Source organism: Echiichthys vipera (genome assembly GCF_963691815.1).
Source record: "Echiichthys vipera genome assembly, chromosome: 12".
Lineage (NCBI taxonomy): Eukaryota > Metazoa > Chordata > Actinopteri > Perciformes > Trachinidae > Echiichthys > Echiichthys vipera.
In genome coordinates, this window is record NC_139837.1 from 12,351,361 (window position 1) to 12,373,693 (window position 22,333).

At 42.5% G+C, this 22,333-nt stretch overlaps 1 protein-coding gene across 6 annotated transcripts in view; it reads left to right on the top strand.

Annotated features, from left to right (window-relative positions):
* The window catches only part of qkia (QKI, KH domain containing, RNA binding a), a 76,624-nt gene that overhangs the window by 20,806 nt on the left and 33,485 nt on the right, over positions 1-22,333 (top strand). For all 6 annotated transcript variants that reach the window (XM_083924435.1, XM_083924438.1, XM_083924439.1 and 3 more), the window contains exons 2-3: positions 7,330-7,472; positions 17,811-17,927. In XM_083924435.1, the coding sequence (XP_083780561.1) occupies positions 7,330-7,472; positions 17,811-17,927 (260 nt within the window). The remainder of the gene's footprint in view (positions 1-7,329; positions 7,473-17,810; positions 17,928-22,333) is intronic.

The window sequence follows — 22,333 nt, forward strand, 5'->3', positions numbered from 1 at the left end:
GCGCCGACATTTACAACAACAACAATGGCGACTATAGGCGCTTAGAGGAGGAGCGCAGCAGGCTGGACATAGAAACACTTAACGCCTATATCACCACTCAGGCAGAGACTGAGGTCCGCCGACAACAGCGGACAGATGCCATGTTTCAGCAGCTTCTGGGTGCCATGACACAACCGGCCAGGTCTATGTCACAGGAAAACCTGAGCTACTGTCAGTTGTGACATTAAAATTATTAAAAAACAGAGCCGGAGTCTGCCAGAAGACTGCTGCGTGCACTATTTTTTGTATTTAATTTTGTTATTGTAAGGTATTTAACAACTTCCATGCATGTTTATTTTAAATAGTTTTTACCTTTTATATAACGTGATTGTGACTTTTTATATTTTTTAAGTGTTTTTCTAGATATGTTGTTTATAATTTTGTTTTGCCAACTTTTAATAAAACTGTCTTACCATACATCTTGTCTTTTTATAAACCTATAAGGTCCATACATCTATTGGAAACAATTTATTGTAAGCCTCAGTGCATCAATCAATACATAAAGATCAGGTTATGAGATGTAAAACAACACAGTTTAAAACAAGTAAATGTAGACAACAAAAATGTTTTTAATTCTATTTTATTTATACAACCATGTCATAACGCTGCTTTCCATTATGTGCGAGTGCGCCCCTGAAAGACCGCGCGCATTTTATAAACAAAGCGACGCATCGAGATGACGTCTATCAATGCGTGTGACGTGTTACGACGTGACACGTCACACGCATACTTGATGACGTGATGACGTACGGACAAGCAAAAAGCATGGGCCGGGGCCGAGGCCGGGGCAGTGTGAGCACAAACGGGGCTGGGGCGCGGGGGGGAGAGGGAGGGGGGACAAGTACCCTAAAGTCCGGGTCTCGGCCCGGGAGGATAGTGTGAGCAGGCCCTTAGAGGACTGCAAGTAAGGGCGTGATCACATTATCCTTTTGGCCGCGGCCAAAACCGGTTTTTCAGCTAAAGTCTAGTACCTTTAAGTAGTGTGAGCGCACCCGCTCCGCGCTCAACTGGGGCCAGCTGGCCCTCCACGGCCCGCTTGAAATAGGTGGGCTTTAGCGGAGCCGTTTGCACATGTACGAGCACGAGCGTGCGCACGTGCACGCGCACGCGCACGAGCCCTACGGCAGTAGCGTTATGTCCGCCTGTTCGGACATGTAAATAGAAGGACGGACCATGCGCGGACATTTAACAACAACAACAATGGTGGTGAAAGGTTCATGTTGGTGTGATGCGGAGGTGGAGTGTTTACTGCAGATTTGGTCGGATGAAAATATTCAAAAACAGTCGACAAGACGCACAAAAACTCCGAGGTCTATGGAAAGATTTGTAAACAAAGCCACACACACGCGATCAATGCGTGTGACGTGTTACGGCTTGATGGCGTATGGACAGCAAGAAGCATTGGCCGTGGCCCAGGTAGTGTGAGTACAAACGGGGCTGGGGCGCGGGGGGAGAGGGAGGGGGGACAAGTACCCTAAAGCCCAGGTCTCGGTCCGGGAGGATAGTGTGAGCGCGCCCTAATAGACACACTTGGGTAATGCTGTCGCAAATGAGTTTGTGTGTTTGTTGTAGCTATTCCCAGAGACATAACATTGCACTTAATTGGGATGAACAATGTTGATCCACAGTCTGAACTACTCCTGTCCAGTGTTGCTATTATTAACTGGGGATTTACTAGCCCCATAATTCCTTAGTTTTTCAAAACTGAAACAATTTACATACAGAGCATCCTGAACATTTTGTGATTCATATGTATACTGCCACACTCCCAATATCAATTATATTAAATTTAGAATCTGTTCAACTGTAAACAATGGCATGAGTACTGTCTCTGTGGCTATAGGATGTTGACACCAAAGTTCACTAATTCAAATGTTTCCTAATGTAGACTCTTCAGACACTGACAGGATATTTCAAACCTAAACCTGGCAATTTTCCTCGCTAGAACTGAAATAACTGCTGTTCTTAACTATATACAGATAGTGCAGCATACTTATTAACAGCACAAGAATAGTTTGTGCATGAACATCAAAGGATCGTGGAGCGTAGGCCTACTGTTAAATCAAAGATTAGGAAGTAAAAATAAGACAGAAGCATAAGGAAACTTTTTTCCCCCTCACAAATAGGGAGGGGGAGAGAGGAGGCAGCTGTGAGTTGACGATAAGACCCAGAAATGCATACGTTTTCATGGCTCAGTCACCCCCACCAAGGCACACTATATTTCTGCTCCCTGCTTTAAAAGAAACCTCCGTCTTTCATATGCTTGGCCTGCCAAACCACTAAACTGTTGAAGTGGAGTGTCGTCTTGGATAAAGTCGTCTGTGCTGTGAATAAAGGGCAGGAATGCATTAAACGCCCAAATCCTTTCGTTTGCAACGGGTACCCAGGCTTTGTGATTGCTAAAGTGCACAGCTTTAAAGTGAAAAGGCTTGTTCCTCGCCCGAGTCTCGTTTCACTCAGCACCGGCACATTTAGGTGTATCTGTGATTGCTGTAGTTTTTTTTGGTCACGCCCACCATGTTTTCATGTCTATACTTACTTACTTTAAATCATGAATTGATAATTTGCACGTGTGCAAGCAGCAAGAAAAGATGAAATAATTTCAAACACTATAGGTTTTTGAATTCACCTAAACAGATAGGACTCATTAAGTCTCTATAGAGTTGAACATGTTGGCTTTAAGATGAATTGGTGTTGGACTCAATCTGTTTCAGGTGCCAGATATTATCAACCTAATACCAAGCATCACAAGGCATCTAAAGCTGCTTTCCTCAGGCAAAGCTGATCGCACTGATTACTCAGCCATTACATTTCTCTCTCTCTCTCTCTCTCTCTCTCTCTCTCTCGCTCTCTCTCATATACATACTTGTATGGACAGATGTACTCCTCGTGGTCAAAGGACTTAATGGTCCCATTCTCTAGTGGAGCAGATCTTGCTGAAAGATCTTCACCAGTCTTAAACCTGATCACAGCATCTCCGCCTTCGATCTCACCTATTCATAATATAATGTTAGAACAGGGGAGCTGCAACATTAGAGAAAAAAATGCAGCCGCATTTGGCTATTCTTTGGCTTTCTCCGTCTCAACCTCTCCTGAACCATTTCCCTTGTGATCATGTTTTAGACATCAGGCTGGGTAAATAAATGAAAAGCCTCCCTATCCCGCGGTGCTGAGTTCACAATGGCTGAGTAAGTCTGTCAAATATCACTCATTCAGATGAGTAGATCCACTAAATGGATTTGGGTTTTTTCCCTGTCATTTCAATCTTTTCCTCCCTTGTGCACATTGCTCTCCAGCCCGGGCCTTGTTCTTCTTTCCCCTATCAAGGGGCAATAGTCTCTGTGTGGGTACAAATCTGACCTTATGCCCCCCAGTTGCTGTTAACATGGTTCATTTTGCTTATCAGTAAATTGATTTTTGTAATTCTAAAAAGTTAGCTATGTATACCCGAGCATCTTGATTACATAGGAACATTATTCTGCAGACTATTAATTGCTTGAAACCTAAGAGTCATTAATGATGGGCTTATATCTTAGGGCTATCTTTCAGCGTTAAAGTATTCAATGTCATAATTGGCTCATTATCATCTTGACATCAATATTCAGTCATCTTCATAAAGTTGACCGAAAAACAAAATAACCTAAGGAAATCCACTCATTCTAGACCACATGTATACAGCCACCTTCTCTCTCATATTCCTCAATCCAATGCCACTCAAAACCCTTCACCTGCCATCGTCCTCTCCCGTATCCTTCCTGTTGGGTACTCCTTTTCCCCCTTTGCTGAGCTCACCAATAAGACGTGGAGAATTCCTGTCTTTACTTGAACTTACAAAGGGCAGATAGATCTGCAGACAGTCTGGGACATTTTCTCTTTTGACTGCAGAGAAGAAAGGGCAGAAACTGAGCGAAGCAAAAAAAAAAAAGAGATGGATAAAATGAAACGTGTTTTAACTGATATTGAGGCTGAAAAGAGCAGTGTGAGTCAAGTACAACTGCACTCTGCTTGCTCAGCACTGTAGTTATAATTCTACCTCTTTCCTCTGTCTCTGCCTCATCAAACCTTCTTCCAATCTGCCCTCCAACTACTCTCAAGGTTGACTTCTGTTTCTTCCTGACAGATGTCTGGGTAAAACGTTAAAAAGACATATTAGTGTGTGCGTGTGTGCATGCGTGTATCCTATACAGGTAAATAGACAGCTCTGGCAGAAAGTGCTGTTTGTGTGTGGTTTGCTGAGTCAGCTGAGAGACGGCTGAAGGGGAGTAAGAGGGGATCTGTTACTGCCCCTCGTATATAACTGTTAAACGCATAACAATTTTGCAATCAAAAGCTAAAGTTCAAGAAAAATTCTCATTTTTGATGGACTACCCTTCTTACTCCTGTTGATTGTCTAACTGATTTTTCCTATTCTTTCCATGATGATAATCATCAGTCTCCCTCACTTGTGTCTTTCTTACAAAAGCCTTTTCTGCCTGGATGGACAGCTAGACAAATGGTTTTGTCGGTCATGCAAGGCAGGGGGTAATTTTTAGGTGAGCGCCGCGCTGAAATTAGAGGTTGTCAAATGCCGCACGTCTCCACTGATGGCCCAGCACGGCCCCCTTATGTTAATGTGGCATTTCTGAAGAGGAAATAGAATTAGAAGGAGGAGGGGCGCTGGTGGTTGTTGGGTAGTACTGTCACATGAGCACACTTCTTTTTTTATTTTCTTTTGTTATCTGAAGGATGACTGTTCTTGGATGTGTTATTTTGCAGCCACTATCGGCAGGGATCTTCCTTTTTGACCTACAGAACGTGGCTTCTCTTTACTCGGCATTGTCGGCTCCTACACACACACACACACACACACACACACACACACACACACACACACACACACACACACACACACACACACACACACACACACACACACACACACACACTTAGCCCACCAGTGGTCTGTTAAATGGCTCCTCTGTTTATTAAATTTAGCTTGGAGAGACAGACACAGCAAGTAAGGTACTAAGATTTACTATAATGAAGACCATTTAATTTTAATAGAACGCAATTTATTAGTTATCATCTTTTCTAGAAAAAACTAACTACAAGTGAGCAGGCTGTGGATAGATTTGCATATCCATCAGTTACAGAGATTAAACTTATGACCTTGTGGTTAAAATACTGTCTCTTTAACCACTAGGCCACCACATGTATGTTTTATGGACTTGAGGGTTCTTTTGGACACACAACTCACATTAATTTATAGTTTACTCTATGTTATGCTGTCCTGATCTCCTCCCTGTATAATGTGTCACTGCCAAGACCCTCTGCTCATACACAAAGCCTGGATGTGGCCCGAAGCCGCTTGTGTCATTTAGAACTGATGTAATCTGTCTTCTGGGCTAGATACCATGAGGATGAATTCATCTTTTGGGACTTTTGGGAGTATCTGTGTGGACCACAGAGTGCTGAGGTCATGCTATTTGGGAAGGAGTCGCTCTCGGCCGAGTTTCCTGGCTCGTTTGTACGGTTCTGATGTGTCCCGCAGGTTTAGTCCACACAGCTGCAGGCCAGATGTTTGTGTGTATGCTTGTCAGTGTCCATGAGTCTATCAATCACACATTTGTCAGGCTGTCCTCTACAGTATCCAGAGAAAACACTTTCTGAGCTAAACAGGAAATCCCCGGACTGATCATTCCACACCATCATTGAGTGCCTTATTTTTTTAGCTCTTTACTAGTGTACACTTTTTCTAACTTAAAACAATAACCACACTCAAACCTAATTATGCAAGTTTGACCCACCTTACAATTTTGCTTCAGTGTAAGACTTAGAGGTTGCTCAGGCTTTACTGAGGGCATCTATAGTTGAGTGTCAGGTTCCCAAGCAAGAGTTTAATATAGAGCTCCCAACTGCTCAAAAGTTTAATGAGAAATGGTGCCTAACACCTTTCCCCACACCACCTCACACGTCATTCTTAAAGGCCACACCAGGCTTGCCACTTTGTTTCAGAAAGAAATCTTAAAAAAAACGTTTTGCCATACATATGTGCTGGTTCGGCTCGGCAACCCAGCATGGAAGGGATTTGCATTTGCATTAAACAGGGCTACCTACTTGAAAGTTTGTCTTCAGTGGCGTGGCTTTAGTAGCTCTGTGTCATCGTCCAAATAGTATTTTGTGCTGTAGTTACAGATGTTTCTGTTTTTACGTCGCAGCATCTGCTGTTGCTATTTAAAAGCTGGCTAATCTGAGTAGTCAAAGCAAGCACTGCAAACGGATAAACACATTTAATTATCTATAAATTCTTGACAATAAAAGTCCCCTATTATTTTGTTATGTAAAAGCTTGTATCGTTGGTGAAGCAGCAAAATCAAGAAATGTTTGGTTTCATCAGCATTACGACTCCTATATAGCCGAACACGAACTGTAACAGTTAAATAAAACTCGGTACGCTGTGGGAGACTGGGGTCGGCTGAGACGTCCATAGTAGATGCCTCTTTTTGAATCACATTTCTCTTACCCTTTATTGCTGAGTTTAACTTTTTGGTTTAGTAAAGACATGACTTTATAGTGATGACAAACATGGGAGCTTAGAAAGTGAGACCAGTGTGTCCCCTACTAACTGGTGTTACAATTGCAAATGTTGAGCCTCATCCAACTGTGACTCACTCACACGAATATGAATAAATGCCATTTCTCAACAGTGTGTGGCAGTGTGTGTGTGAGAGTGAGAGAGCGGCCCATTAGTTTTATCTGACAGAGGGATCAGATCTGAAGGCATATACCTGAGCAATTCTCTGCATCTCTTCTCCGCACCTGCCCAGCCGCTCGCACGGGACGCTCTATTAGAGAACAGCCACAGGGGAGTACCAGGCAGAAAGGAGAGACAGTGGCCTCAACCCCTTAATAGTGCCACACTTAACTTATGTCTCTGTCATATTGAATAACTTCCATAAAAAAAACACATTCAGTTTTTAGTCTGAGCAGGAAAATTGCTATATCCTACAGGTATTTAGTATGCCTGCTCAGCTGTCATACATCTGTACACTCGCAGGCTATGATAAAAGTAGTCTCTGAAAACAAACTTGTCTAAAGAAGAGCAATACTCAAGGCATTTGACACATTTCTGTTGTTTTTCTTTTCTTTTTTACAACGAAGATTTATATGCTACATTAAGCCTTTGCCCTGAAGTCAAAATCAATGTGACAGTGATGTATCAAAGACGAAATACAATTTTCTTTTTTTTTTTTTGGTTTCTACTGTCTTGAGTCAGTTGCTTACCTCAGTGTACATGTTTGTGTGTTTCAGAGATCAACAGAGTGCGTAAAGACATGTACAGCGACACAGTGAATGGCCTTGTGGAAAGACACCCCCTGGAGCTGCCTGAGCCTATCGGACCCATCGTCCACCTGCAGGAAAAACTGTTTGTGCCTGTCAAAGAGTACCCTGATGTAAGTAGCTGCTTTACACACCTCACACTACTGCAGCTGTATCATCGCTGTGCAAATCATGTTGGGGCATTTGCCTTAATTGTTTTAGAATCAAATATGTACACGGGAACCAGCAGACAAATGGTGCCTTGAGAAAAATTCAATAAAGACGACAATTAAGAGGTAAATAAAATAATAATAGTATCTCTCTCTCTCTACATTGTTACTCAATCCTTACTTCTTTCATAATGCACTCCACTCCTAATTCACTTAGTTATGTATTTTTGTTCTCTCCCATTTGCTCTGTTTTCATTTTACTTTCACATAACTGTTTTGTTAGTTTGTTAAACAATAGTTGTTGGACTTTACCTTAAAGATATATCAAGTGGAGGTCCAAATCGGCCCTTGTCTCAGGAAAACGTGACATGCTGGGGTGTGTATGGGCCAACTCAGTGGTAGATTAGTGCTGAGACTGAGAGAAGGCACGAATAGAGAGGAGTGCCATGAAAAGCAAAGCTCAATTCCATAAATATTCATTCAAAGGGGATGGAAATCTTATTGCCAGAGCACTCACATTGGTTAGAGCTGTAGCGTGGACAGCTTTTCTGGGATGGAAAGACATACAAATTAACATGCCTGCACAGCTGGGAAAGATCGAGCTATCATACTGGTTGATGAGGAAGATGGTGCCAACACTGAAGTCAGTAAAAGCTTTGCCTAAAGAATGACAGTTGTGTTCATGTTTATGTGTGTCTGCATGTAGTGGGTGTGTACAGGGTTTTGACCACGGTCAGTCAGCCACCTTCCTGTCCTCGTGGTAATCTTTGGCACCCACATGAATGGTTGTGTCACGTCTTGAGGAGCAACGTTTCTCTTCGTAATCCCAGCAGCTTGCAGCAAGGAAATGAATGGAGGGAGGTGACGAAGGATAAGAGACACTGTAGAGCAGGGCACGGCTCAGCCAGGCGTGGATTGCATTTTCCCCCTGACAGAATTGATAAAGGGCACCAGGGACTGGCTTGGATCAGCTTAGCTCCAGCTCTGGGTGGGTTGTGTGTGTGTGTGAGTGGGTGGGTGGGTGGGTTCTGTGCTGTAAATGGCCACGTACATTTTATAGGAGAGTGAGAGATGTGTGAAGCAGGAGGGTCCAACCTGTAGCTCTAAAGGCACTTATGGAATAACTCCCACACACTCACTGTCACACAAACTATAAAAAGTGTGGCATCCTCTGATGACCCCGGCTTTCCCTTTGCTTGGTGTGCTATGCTGCTCTGCACAGAGCAGGGCTGTAACTTAGAATTGTGTTTACGAGCTTCAGGAAAGGCTACTAAATTAATTAGGCTTCCCCCTGGTGGCCGAGATGACTCACTGATGACCTTAGTAGACGCTAATTTATACACACACTAACATGAACACAACAAGGATGCTGAGGTGAAACACAATTAATGGTAATGCAAAATGACACATATTTCACTTGGACATTTTTTCACGCTATTTTGGTACACATATTCCACCAAGTGTGGTCATTAAGTAAGGAAAAGCTTAAACTGACAGATAGCTTTTTTGTATATAGATGTGATGATTGGAACCAGGGGAAATCAGCAGCAGGTTCTTAATTGAATTATATTTTTCAAATCCAAAGATAAGAAAAACAAGTTTTGAAATTACTTTCACAATTACATGTACATTATGTGCATTTCAGAATTATATTCACCTTTTATTCCACGTAAAAAGCATTTGAATTCCACCAGTGTAACTTGTAAGTTATGCAGACATATGTATGCATACTGCTTTTTGTTTACACTGCCATTTTTAAATTTAAGATATTTGGTTGGGGGAATGAGGGAATTCAATTTGAGATTTCATAATTTGAACATCAGACAACAGTAGATAAAACGTTACTGCATGTTCGTCTGACTTCCACCTGAGCTTGTCTTGGTACTATGTAGTTCAAGAAACAAAAACAAACACAGACCGAGCTACAGTATCTCTATATTATACATTTAATGTTTTCAAGGAGGCCGACTGGGATCATTTTGTGGTGGTGGAAGACAGGAGATGATGTAGGATGAAGTGAAAAGAAGAAAGAAAGAAGAAAAATGTCACTTCCTTTCCCCCATCTGACTGATGCTAAAAGGGAAGGAAACCATAATGATGATTATTAGACTGGGGAATATTTTCCCCCCTCTCATATTTCCGTCTGATTTCCCACACTCCCCCAATCAAAAAGGTGTGTGTGCGTGCGTGCGTGCGTGTGTGTGTGTGTGAGGTTCTCCCAAGAAATCAGGGAATCATGGTTCAAGCCTCTCTTTTGTGTTCTTGGCAACAACTCACCGGCTGTGGAAGATTTGTCATTGTTCATGCCTCCCCATCTTTTCCTTCTTTCCACACTTCCTGTGTCATTTTTTGATACCCGCCATCCACTTACCTCCCCCTTACCTTTACCCACCATATCCTTATACTGAGGTCACACTTGCTCAATGGGGCTCTCTCTGTCTCACCTACGCGTCCCCTGCTCTGGTTTCACCAGTGGATAATTAGATTTTCCTGGTGCCTGGGTGCAGTGCAGCATGTCAATTCTACCAAAATAACTTGCCTTGCCAGCACGCCTCTACTCTAATTCCCTTAAGTGTGTCCCTCTCCTGGCCTGTGTGTACTTTCCTGTGTGCCCCACATCTGTCTGTAAATGTGTTTATGTGTCTCTATCATTCTGTCTGCCCGTGTGTCTGTCTCCTCACTCCCTCACCGTTCTTCAAAGTCAGCCGTTTCCTGATGTCGTCAGTGGTGCAGAGAGCTGTGAAGCGTCACTGTGGTGACTGCATCTTGACTGACAGCTGAGTCGCAGGCTATCTGATAACTTCAACCTTCAATTAAATGCTATCTGTGGCTCCGCTTCTTTCCCAAGCGCACGTTTACACACACATTGATAGGCAGCTGACTGGCAGCTCAGCATGTCATTTCCGTTGACCTTCAGGCCTCTGGTAGGATGTGACATGTCTTTTTAAGTGCACCTCTGTCTCTACTTTATTCCCTGTGTATTTGTGTACGCCAACTGTTAAATGCCCAGGTGGGTTGTGGGCAGGTCACTGGGTAGAAAGTAATGCTTACAAGGGAAAAGATGCACATGCATCCACAGACAGCACCTTTGCTGTGCTGACTCTATGAAATGGGACCCTCAGTTAGATGTAAGTTCTTGAGCAACTGCCAAACATGAATGTCTGAACTCTTCTCAACAGCATGAAGAGGCCTGATAGAAAAGAATAGATAGGTCTGTAGAACCAGCTGTGCAATACAGCTCTGCTGTTGGTGAGTCCGTGGCATTTGTGTTTGTCTGGTGTTTAGTGTGTTGTCATGGTACTTTAGTTTTTTTGTCTCAGCAATGGAATCCTTTTGAACCCCCCTCCACCCGCAATTTCCCCTCTTCCGCTTCACTCGTCGCCTCTAAACTTATGATCTAAAGCGGAGCATGTTTGATCCCCTGCAAGTCTACATTTTTTGGTTATTGCTCTGTGTTTTGAAGGCAAATGAATCCAATCGAACACAGCAAATGACTTGTCGGCATAAAGAAAGCCATGGAGTGGTTGATCAATAATGGCTCCATGCACGCAGTTGTTGGAGACGGGAGACTGGTTTCTTTTGTTGTTGTTTATCGGCGTATTACAGCCAGAAGAAAGGCAATCATCAACTTTTCCTTGTCTCATTTATTTAAAAGTTAAAAATGGTGCCTTTCTAAAATACTTTACTAAATAAAACACGTCAAACAGGTAATTACAACAGAAAATGACATGAGTTGTGAATACATAATAAGAATATATGAATGGGTAAGCTAAAACTGACATTCTAAACTAATTTTAATTAATTGCTCAAATTTTAAACCACTAACAATCCTGCTGTTAAAAAATCAAGATAAATGGAATGTTTGTGTTCTGAAGTAGAATCATCACAATTAGGATTTGATCTAGTTTGCCTTTAAGTGAATCTGATGATATATATATATATATATATATATATATATATATATATATATATATATATATATATACTCTTAAATTGCCTTAAATAATTTTGCTAAAGAAGTGTTTTGTACCACGACATGCTGTTGTTTGCACACATGTTAGCTTGTTTTTCCTGTTTGGGAGAGAGGGGAAAACTTAATTGCTTCATTGCCTGATGACCGCAATGCACAGATATTTAATAACACCAATAAAAGAGGCTTTGGTGATTTTGAGCAGACAGGATGTCCTGGACCTTTCTGTTTCACTGCAGTAAAATTTCCCGGACCAAACCAGCCAGTTCCCTGCACAGAGAAAGTCATTAAGCTCGTTCCCATGAGGGTGTCATCACTTATCATGCCAGCTCCTGATATCCTTCTGACCCCCTTAAGTCATTACCAGTCCTGGAAATGTACGGCCCCACACCTCACCTCACCTCTCTGAAAGAGCGGCAGAGTGGAGGATTTTGATATCTCTAGCTAGCCAGCCATGCATGATGATGATAATTTGATGAACGGATGGTCTTCTAGTTACCTATTTGATGAAGCGGGTAATTACAATGACAATTCAAACAGAGTGGGCTCTATTTGTTGTAGTCAGTTAACATGATGAAGGGCAACAGTGTAAGCTGTCAGATATGCATTTAGATCTACACTAAGGCCAGTGATTGCTTGCATATTACAAACTTGTGGTTGTATACTGTAAGTGGATGGTGTTTAGTGCTTCCTTGACTTGTTCATCTCTGCAGTTGTTAAGATGAGAGGCATAGACAGGTGAAAACGGAGAATGAAGGACAAAGGAGAAGGGTTGACTGGCGGGAATCAGAGGCTACACCTGGGGCGTAGTGTCTGCCTGTACAGTGTCGGTGTGCACAGACCAGATCGCCTGTGCTTCTCTTGAATCCCCGGAATGCAATTATCTATTAATAATGGCTATTCTGGCTACACGTGACCAATCTTAAGTAGTTACCATTTCCCTCCCTGCTCTGGACAAGATTGTTGCAGATAAGGTAGCACAGCATGGCTAGAATTAGTCCACAGCCGTCTCAGCTCTGTCAAAGGGCAGTCTTCTATTGACTTGTGATAAACTAACACTCAATCGAACATGAAGGGAGAGACCTTATGTTATTAAGCGGCCCCCTGCTCTTTTTTTTTTTCTTTCTGCAGCTGGCTTATCTAAAAGTTCACGAACTTTGCTCTGTGCTTCATTCACTCGCGCCTTCCAAACTTCCAGTTGACATCAATCTTTATGCTTTCCATCTCTCTGTCATCCCTAGTCTTTATTTCCACCCTGCCTGCAACCCCAAAATAAACCCAAACAGAATTATCAAAGGAGCCATGGATTAGGTGCTAAATGCTGGATGTGCTGAATAGAACGCTTTGAAGTCTATAGGGCTTTGAGGCGAAAATGTCACCATTGGAATCTAAGTCTGATTTTGACTCCTTTATCGCCCCAGCCTCACCTCCTCTGTCCCTCCTATAGATAAAGCATGCACGCTACTGTTGGTTAGGCACGTGCTCCTTCCCTCTCCCTTCCCTCCTGTCTGTTTACTCTGTAGAAAAGCTGCGTAAAACATCTCTCTGTGTACGTAATGTGCATGGGTTGTGGTGATCAGGCCACAAGGCAAAGGGTAGTAAGATGGATTAATTGAATGATGGATGAATTTCCACCAAAAGGTGAATGAGTGATGAAAACAGGCAGCCGGCTGGTGTCAAAGAAGGTGTGTAGACGGACAGAAACGTTGATTTGTGCCACGAGAGACCCATGCACACGGGGGAATGACAGATATGCAGAAGAGGAAAGGCAAGATCCTGTGTACCAAGACAAAGAGAGAGAAAAAGAACCCTTCTCAGTGTACAGAAAAAAAGGAATATTAAAGGAGAGGGAACCAAGAGCAATGTTCCAAGAGAACCAGAGCAGGTGGACCTCAATAAGGCATGATAGAACCTTATGTGCGTCCAGTGCCGCTACAAGACGGTGGACATGGAAGTTACTGTAAAACAGCCGTTTCAGGTATGAGGAGATTTGCTGTGATAAATGATTAGCCATTACTTTGGTACAAGCTGTTTCAAAATGATACTTATGATAGAAGAATCAAGTGAGTTACTGGTGTAACCACTAATATCACCTTGCTTTGATACATTGCACTGAATGAACGGTTCCTCATTTCCATAACCCCAGCGAGACCAGCTAATAAGTGATTGGTATTCTCCTCCCGACCTGGCCCCCGCTCTTCGATAAGCTCTACGCACACACAGCCAGAGCCCTACATGATCTCATTTCCCGTCTCCCCACCACCACAAACAAACGCCATCAAAGGCTCAATTGTTCTGCTTCCCTGAGCATTGTTGGTGAAACTGCTTATGTTTCTTAGTTGTTCACACAAAAACAAACCACAATGTACTCACACAGAAACCCATGCGACAATCAGCTCTTGGTGCCAAGGGTGTCTGCAAGAGTTCACTCCATACATTGTGGTTTCACACACTCATGCTCATAAACACACAGTGGCATCGACGTAGATATGCTCACAACATAACCCGCCTGTGGAGTAGCGATAACTAGGGCTAAACAAAGGCCCTTTAATGTCAGTGTAAGCCCTTGTCCTGAAGGGGGCTTTGTGTGTATGTGTAAGGGTGCGTGCGCCTGTCTTTCTGTGTTTGCATACAAACTATTTGTCTATACTGTATGCAATTCTCTGTATTTGTGTGTTTATTTGAAAAACGGAGATAAAATGAGAACGAAACAGAGGATTGAGGAAAAGTTAGTCCACCAAAGGCCCCGGTGTCTCTAATCTTCTAATTCTATAAATGAGCAGAGGAAATAAGAGTGCAGCAAAGATACAAAGAGAATAGGAGACTACTGGGAGCTTCCTCGTCAGCAAATACAAAACGGTTTATGCATGTATTCTGTTCACCAGATGGGTGCCGATAGTAGCGCCTGATTAAACAGAGCTAGTATACATACTTTTTTTCCGCAATTGTTTTGTTCAACGCCAGCATGGCCCTATTGCTCTCTATTTCCAGTTATTGGAGGACCAGGCAGTAGGGGAAAACTTTACTATATAATCTGCACAATTTTACTTTGAGTCTTTATTTAATTTATATGTATTATCTATTGTTAAAATCCTATAAAATTTCAACACTTTCCCCTATCATAAGTTACTGCTTCAAGGGGTCCTAGAGGGTGCAGAGCTAAGGAAATCCAGCCAGAAAGCCATGGTGGTTCCCAAACCGGTTGAGCATCAGGAATATATAAGAAAACAAGCTTTTTTTAGTAGGTGTGAGGGAGGCTAGATGGTTTACCGAGAAGAGGTGAAGAGTGAATAGTGTATTTGGCAGTGAGGGCACTGTATCCATCCTACTCCTCAGGCTTTACAGAGTGGAATTCCTGGCGGGCTCAATGGCCCTGCACCCTTCTGATAACTCACCCGCGTGGCTTTTCGTTGTCTCTACATTCTAGTGGCTTAAAATGGAGGTCACCTTTCCTAACAGCATATCAACATCCTTGAGAAGAATGTCAACCCATCAGCGCAGAGCAGGGAGCAGAGAGAGAGAGAGAGCCATCCCCTATAGTTAAAACTTTAAGCTATATTCCATCACTGAGATGACTTTGGCATCATTTGTATTTACAGAGTTATACTTTGAATTGTGAGATTTAATTAAGATGAGTTTTCTTGTTACATTGCCAGATTGTGGTGAGAAGCACAGACAAGGTCATTTGATGTGTCTTGGCGTGGAGATTTTCCTTGAGTGATGTTTGTAAAAGAAAATTGTGGGAATTGCTTGGCCAGACACAACGCCTGCTCTGCGCCCCCGCCCACATGCATGTGTGAGTTTGTGCACATGCCTCTGTCATCAGTAAAACACATCTGACACTGGTGCACAAGTCTTTACCCACAAGCTCTTACTCCATCGGGGGTGGCCGTAAAACCTGAGCCACCCCCATGTGACCGCCTGCCCCAATGCTTTATCCCTGAGCGACCTCTCAGATGAAGTTCCGCATCCAGAGTGGGAAAACTATGTGAACACTGTGGCACTGGAAAAACAAGACGTTCATACGCCCCCCCCCCGCTCTTCTGTCAGCCTCTTGCTAACCTTTTCTCTTTTTAATTCTCTAAGCTTTCTACCATCAGCCCATGCTTCCTGTCAAGTGCAATTGTCATCAACATATTCGTGTCCACAGAGAAACACATTCCACTGCCAGAGAGAGAGAGAGAGTTGTGAGAGAAGGGTAGAACATAAAATGTTAAAATTTCCTTCTGTGTCATTTTGGGATTTACCAACAAGCGTCCACCTCGTATTTTGAATCTTATATACTCATTCCCATACTCTTGTCTTGAATAACTATGTAATTAATTTACTGGATGTATTTAATATATTTATAGTGGGTATATCTAAATGTTTTAGACTGGTGGGAATATAGGTTCTATCTGAATGGAAACCTACATAAATAGAGACTTTTTAAACCTTGTAGGGGTGCGTTTTGTGCCAAATGGCAGCTTGCATTTGTCAAATATAATACTGCAGTTGTTAGCAGGGTATGCTGTATAAGGACTCCAGGGACATTGCCATTGTAGCGTTTGTGTAATAGGTTAGAGGCTGTGTGTATGTCCATGTGTGTTGTGTAGGAGTACCACGGCACCACCATAATGCCCACAGCTTGGGGTTCACCCTTGTCTGCAACGGGTACTGTGATGCAGACAGACAGCTCTCTCCTGTGCTCCTTGAGGCCGTGTGTGTTCGCGTGTGCATGTGTGTACGTACAAGTCAGAAGCAGGCCAACATGCACCGTTGGTGGCTGACCTCTGAGGACAGGTGTCCCTACATCCCTCTGTAGACACACACAAGCTAGCAAAAATAGCCCCTGCACCAGTTTCCTTGGTTTAAGTTAACCAAACAGACAGTTGCCTTGTGACAAACACACATGCATAAAGCCTGTGTAGCTGCATGCTATGAAAATCTGCAGGGACTCCAGCATCTCTCCAGCCACAGGGTGTGTCTTTCCTGTCTGAGGCAGGCTACGGTTGCAGGCAAACACAGTGACGGGGACAAGGAAAACAACAGGCTGTATTTTTTGGCTGTCCTTCTAAGTGTTTGTTTATGTTGTGTAGGGAAAATACACCAACATTGTGTTAAATTTTGTAATCCCTCTATAATTAAATGTGACCTCCCTGATGGCCTATTTGGATTTTGTAAAGGCACTGATGCAGTGGAGTGCGTAAGCAGATGTGACTGAATTTAAGAATTTAAGGCAGTGGTGTCACAGCTCATTGTAACACTTCAAAAGATGAACACTCGTGTTTCTCATTGTCAAGAAAGGCTTTCCACCATGTCAGTGAGCATTTAAATATTTCAGGTCTGGAGATTTTGCTTGAGCAAAAAATATCATGTTTTTATAGTGTCAGAGATTCTTACCCATTGTGCTCCCCGCCAGCCGCTGTGCGCTGTGTTTAAACAGGGGGTTTGTTTACCTCTTTATGCGTCAATGTGCTCCCCCCCCCTCTCCTCAGCTCACCTCCTTTACTTCTGTTTTTATTTTGGCTGAAAATTATGTTGGATTATTTCAACACATTTCCCCTTTATCCCGTTGGAAGTGGAGAGGATTACGTTGGTAAATGCGTTTCTTTTTGGTACAAAGCTCCAAAGCCACTCACCAGTGAATGGGGACCTTGATAAGAAAACAGTCTCAAGCCCACTACCCCACCTCAGAACGCGCCTCCCCCTCTTCACCCTTCCTACTCAATTTCCCCCTTGTTTTCTCCCCAACATTCCCACCCAGACTAATTCCCTGTATTCTCAGGACTATTTGACATTTAGTGTGGATGATAAAGTAAGTCCAAGCCAACCCCTGTGTAGCCTGTAGTTGGAAATCAAGTCAGGCAGAAAAACAAAACAACAAACTTAGCTTTTATTAGAATTGCACGCTCTTCTTCCTTGGTAATATTCTTTTAAACTCACTTGTCATCTCCAGTAGCGCTGCCACCATTGCGAGGAGAGAAAAACAACAACAATGCAGCTAATTCAGCAGAAGAAACCATGGCTGATGGGTATCTTAGATGTTGTCTCTACCATCTCTTTTCGTGGAGTGTGTAGTTGTGGCAGCAGAGGATAGATATCCAAAGCAATGCTGATGTTGTGCTCTTTTGAAGCTCATGGAAAGTGGAATCTTTGTGTCCTAAGTTTGTATGTATGCCTGAATATTGTCCTGTGTTGAGCAAATTCAAAATTAACTTGACCATTTGTAGACTTTGGAGACTTTCTCCAATGTGGTCCGGTTTCATATAGTGATGTCCTGATGTAAAGTAATATCTCACTCTATATTCACCCATAGACTCACCGATTTATTTCTCTCTCTGTATCTGCAGTATAACTTTGTGGGGAGAATCCTTGGCCCTCGGGGACTCACAGCCAAACAGTTGGAAGCAGAGACGGGATGCAAAATCATGGTGCGAGGCAAGAGCTCCATGAGAGACAAGAAGAAGGTAAGCTCATCAGCATGGCAGAATGCCCAGTGTGTTTAATGTGTTTTATCTCTTGATAACAATGTTACTCAGTGGATTCCACTCGCACAAGTAAAAATGCCTAACATTGCTTTGACTAAAGCACAGTACATTGAAGCTTGCCTTTGTTCTTTCACCAGAAGTAATCATCCTCTGTCTTGAGATAGTGCACAATAACGTGAAACTTTCTGGTACGGCTGTCACAGAAAACATCGCACTACCCCTGTGGAGGCATGACACACACGCTCAGTTCATGCCTGTTGGCTGCATTCTGACATCTGATAGGGCTGTTTGCAAAATGCTGTGCAGTGGAAAGTTCAGAAGGCAGTAGTAAGGCAGTCGGCTAAGGCCAGGGTTAGCCAGGGCAGCCTCTATTTCTGGACCTACTGAGCTGAAGTTGGAGACTTAAAAGGTTAATGTTGTGTGTCTACATATCCTGAGACCCAAGGGGTGAACAAACACATTTTGCCTTAAACAGCCACATCACAGCATTTGAAAACCGAGACTGACTACATTGCAAAGCGGAGCTGATGAAAGTCTTGTCAGACCATGTTTGGTCATCCTGTATTGCCATACCATCAGGGCAACCTTGTAGTAGAATGTTTTTTAAGCCTACAAATTGACTCATAGAATATTTTAGCTGCCTACATATTGCATTTTGAAGCACCACACCAGGGTGCTACGGCAACAGCAACTTACATGCATTCCCATGGGATTCCAAAGTGTGTCACATCAGGTTTGATGATGTACTTGGAAGTTACTTTGAGGACAAATTGACAGTTTTGAAACTTCTGGTATTTCAAGCATCAGTGCATGTGTTGCCCATGGGTTTCAGCCTAATGTTTATCTGTTTTGTTTTATTTTTCTTCTTCATTGAGTGACACCGTTGCTTTCTTTGCTTTAAAATCTCTCCCTTTTTACTTTTTTTCTGTATCTCTAAGTTGCAGTAGAGCTACATTACAATGCATTTACATAAATCAGAATAATTGTATTTCATCCCTCTTGGTATGGGAATCACCTTCTCCACACACTCACACATACAGTCCACAGTGCATAGTAACAGAATTGGGATTGATACACACAGATGTACTCAGATTTTCAGATGAGTCACAATCTTAGAAGCTCCAGTTTGCTGCAGGGCCAACATTTTCTTCCCCCTTTCTTTTTTATGACTCTTCCGTTCGTATTTTATTTCTATCTCTTCTTCTCATTTCCCTCGGAGTGTGTTCATTATCACAGAACAAGATGAAGACGCTCTGCTATGGTTCTATCTTTAATTTAATTAGATCCAGAACTAGTTAAATGGTAGTGAGCTCCCGCATGTACAAACCCTTGATACTACGCTAACAAAGGCCTAATACAATTAAATATTTAAAATATACAGCTAAGCAGGGTCATAGCTTTACTCAGTTTTTTGATATGGGATGAAAACAAGGAAAACATACATAAGGCCTGCTTTCAAACCCCACAGAGAGTAGGTTGAGGTAGGTTAGTTTACAAATTATTACACCAGTGGTCGCTTAGCCAACTAGCCCGTTCATCTGACCAGGCCCCGCCCACACTGGTCTCAGCTCTCATGAGTGGTAAGCCCCATTGTGGTACTTCAGTTCAGTTTAGGTTGGTGAAAGATGGTTCCTCAATAACAAAAGTGCAGGTGACCATGGGCTATACGGTGTTTCTGTTCTGTGGTCTCAATGGCGTCTTCAACAGCGAGCCTCTGCATACGATGTTCACGTCTGCTGTTTAACTTGTAAGAGCCACCAACGCTCTGGCAGTGATGTCTTTTATCACACACACAGCATAACCACAGCTCCGTGAAAAAGCTCTAGAGATAGATGGAAAAGAAAGGCTATATAGGGGACCTAACTCCTAAAAGAATAACCCAAAATATAAAAAAAATAAAATAAAAATCCATGGATAGTCCTGGCCTGTTTTTATACAAAGTTGAAATTAATGAGATGGATTTTTATTTTGCAGGCCGTCATATTTAGATAATAATTAAACAGTTTTGTCAGGGTGGCGGGTGGCAGGCCTGGGTGTCATAACTGTGGCTCAGCTCCAGACAAAGCCTCCGCAGCATCCTCAACCTCAGTGTTTCCAGCTTGATACCTTGTGGCAGCAGAGGAAGCCGCGGGAGAAGCTTAGCCAGTGTGTTTATTCAGGATCCATTAGCGGCAGCGTTTTTATGCTCTCAATAATTCAGCTGGTTGCTCCCTCCTGGGCTGCACTGCCTGGCGGGGAGTCGGCTCACTGGAGCTATGCAGTGGGAGAGAGTCGAGTAGAGACTGAGGGAGAGGGAGCAAAGTAAAAAAAAAAGGAACAATGGGGAGGGAAGAAATGCAAATCAACTAGACAATAAGAAGGAATGATGTAAATGAAGAGAAAAATGTGGTACTTCATTATAATGTTTAGGAAAGAAATGTCCTGAGCACTTTTTTCACTCCAAATCCATTTCAAATAATTTTGATACTGAGCATCAACCGATACAGAGTTTAATTAGTTTTGTTATATTTTTTACTAGACCAAATATAATCTGTCAGTGAGAGTGACTGAGTAAGTGCCGGTACGTTCCGGTAACTTCTCTGAATAGAGACTTTTGGACATCCTTTTATTCTGACAGTTGTTGAGACCGGATGGATCACACACTATTTCCATAGAGAATACTTTTTTTTAAGGTGTTTACGTCTGCACCACTGTACCTAACCCTGTGCAGTGCACTCAACCCTCTTCCAGTAACTTGTATTTTGGGTTTTTTTCTCAGTTTGTTGTCTTGTAAAGTCTTTAGTGACTGCCCAAAGGGATGAACCTTGTGTTTTATGTCTTTTTGATGATTACTGTCTAAACAGAAGGAGTAAGGACTCCTCCTGGGGCCTTATTCCGATAAAAGTTTCATCGGATGTGGCAGCTTGAGTCTCCCTGGTTCACTCTTATAGTCATGCTTAATGCCAAACAACAGCAATTAAATTACAGGTGTGTTATATCGACCGTTGTGCAAGTAGAATAGGGATTTCCCTCCCTTTCACAAAACAACAATTCCCTAATTCTATTTTGGCTACCACAAAGTGTGAGATTACAGTTAGTACCATAACAGGTGTTTTACCTTGAGCTAAACTAAGTGTCCTTTCAGACTTGCACTTTGAGAAATGTCATATCAAATGAATTTCCTTTGATTTGTTTTTTCTGCTGATTGTCTCAACACTTAATATGTACAGTTGTGATATCAGCACAGCCACTAACAGAATAGGATAGGCCTCGGGCTTGGAACTTCAACCCCTGCCAGCAAATAGATAGAGCAATACCACAGCACCCAGATTTTATTGCTTAAGAACTAATGCGTGACATTGCCAATCAATATGTTGAGCTTGATTTGCTTGTTGGCACTGTAGCATGCACACTTGATTTGTTTAAAGTTCAAGCTGACTTGGGGTTTTTTCCTCTTCTCCTGGGTTTTGATTACTTGACCCAGGAAGCTAGTTTATTCTTTATTAAGAGTTTTTAGGCAGCCATTATGTTGATAAGAAAAGCAAAGCAATGCCCAGGTGTTACTTTAGATGCTTTAGGGATTAGTGGGTAGAAATGGCTTTGAGAGAAGGCAGTGGTTGAGGACACATGAATGACAAATAGTATGTGTAAACATGGTTTATTGGGGGCTATAATTGATATAATTTCCTCTTTTGAGGAGTGCTGTTATATGGTTCCTTTTTCGAGACAGAGCTATAATCCTGACATTTATATGACTAGTTCAGTATTTCTCTCTGTAGTTCTCAATCTGTCCTCTTAGTCCTCTTACATTATGACATTTCATATAGTGTTACATTTTATAATAAGAGAGATCTAAGCAAGCATTCGAGAAGACCAAAACTAAAGAATCAAGAATCATGAATAAGTTTCAATTTCTTTCTTTCAGGGAGTTGTGTTTAGTTTTTGTTTTGCATTTAATATTTAATTTCTTAATCATTATCATTCCTTTACAGCCCCGGCTGCTCTCTCTTGTCCTTCCGTGCCCCTGCAGCTCCCTACTGCACCTGTTTGATGTGGTGGTATTTAGCCTCAGTTGCATTGACCCCAGTTGGGAACGTCCTTTAGGATCAAAGGAGAAGGGACAAACCTTTTCATTTATGAGTGTTAAAGTGCAACATTGGCAGGACAAAATTGTAGCGCCATGTTTTCTAAAACCCTATTGAGGCTGCAGGGTGGTATATTAAGTAGGACTGACCTTCAGCCACAATACCAAGGACTGAAAGCTCCGTGTCTGCAAATGTGCACCCTGTTATGTGCCCTTGAGCAATTCAATACATCTCTTTCAGCTTGAGGGGCTGTGTAACTTCCCTGTGGAAGAGGGCAGGTGAAATGATGGCACCAACAGGATCAATAAAAAAGTACCAAGC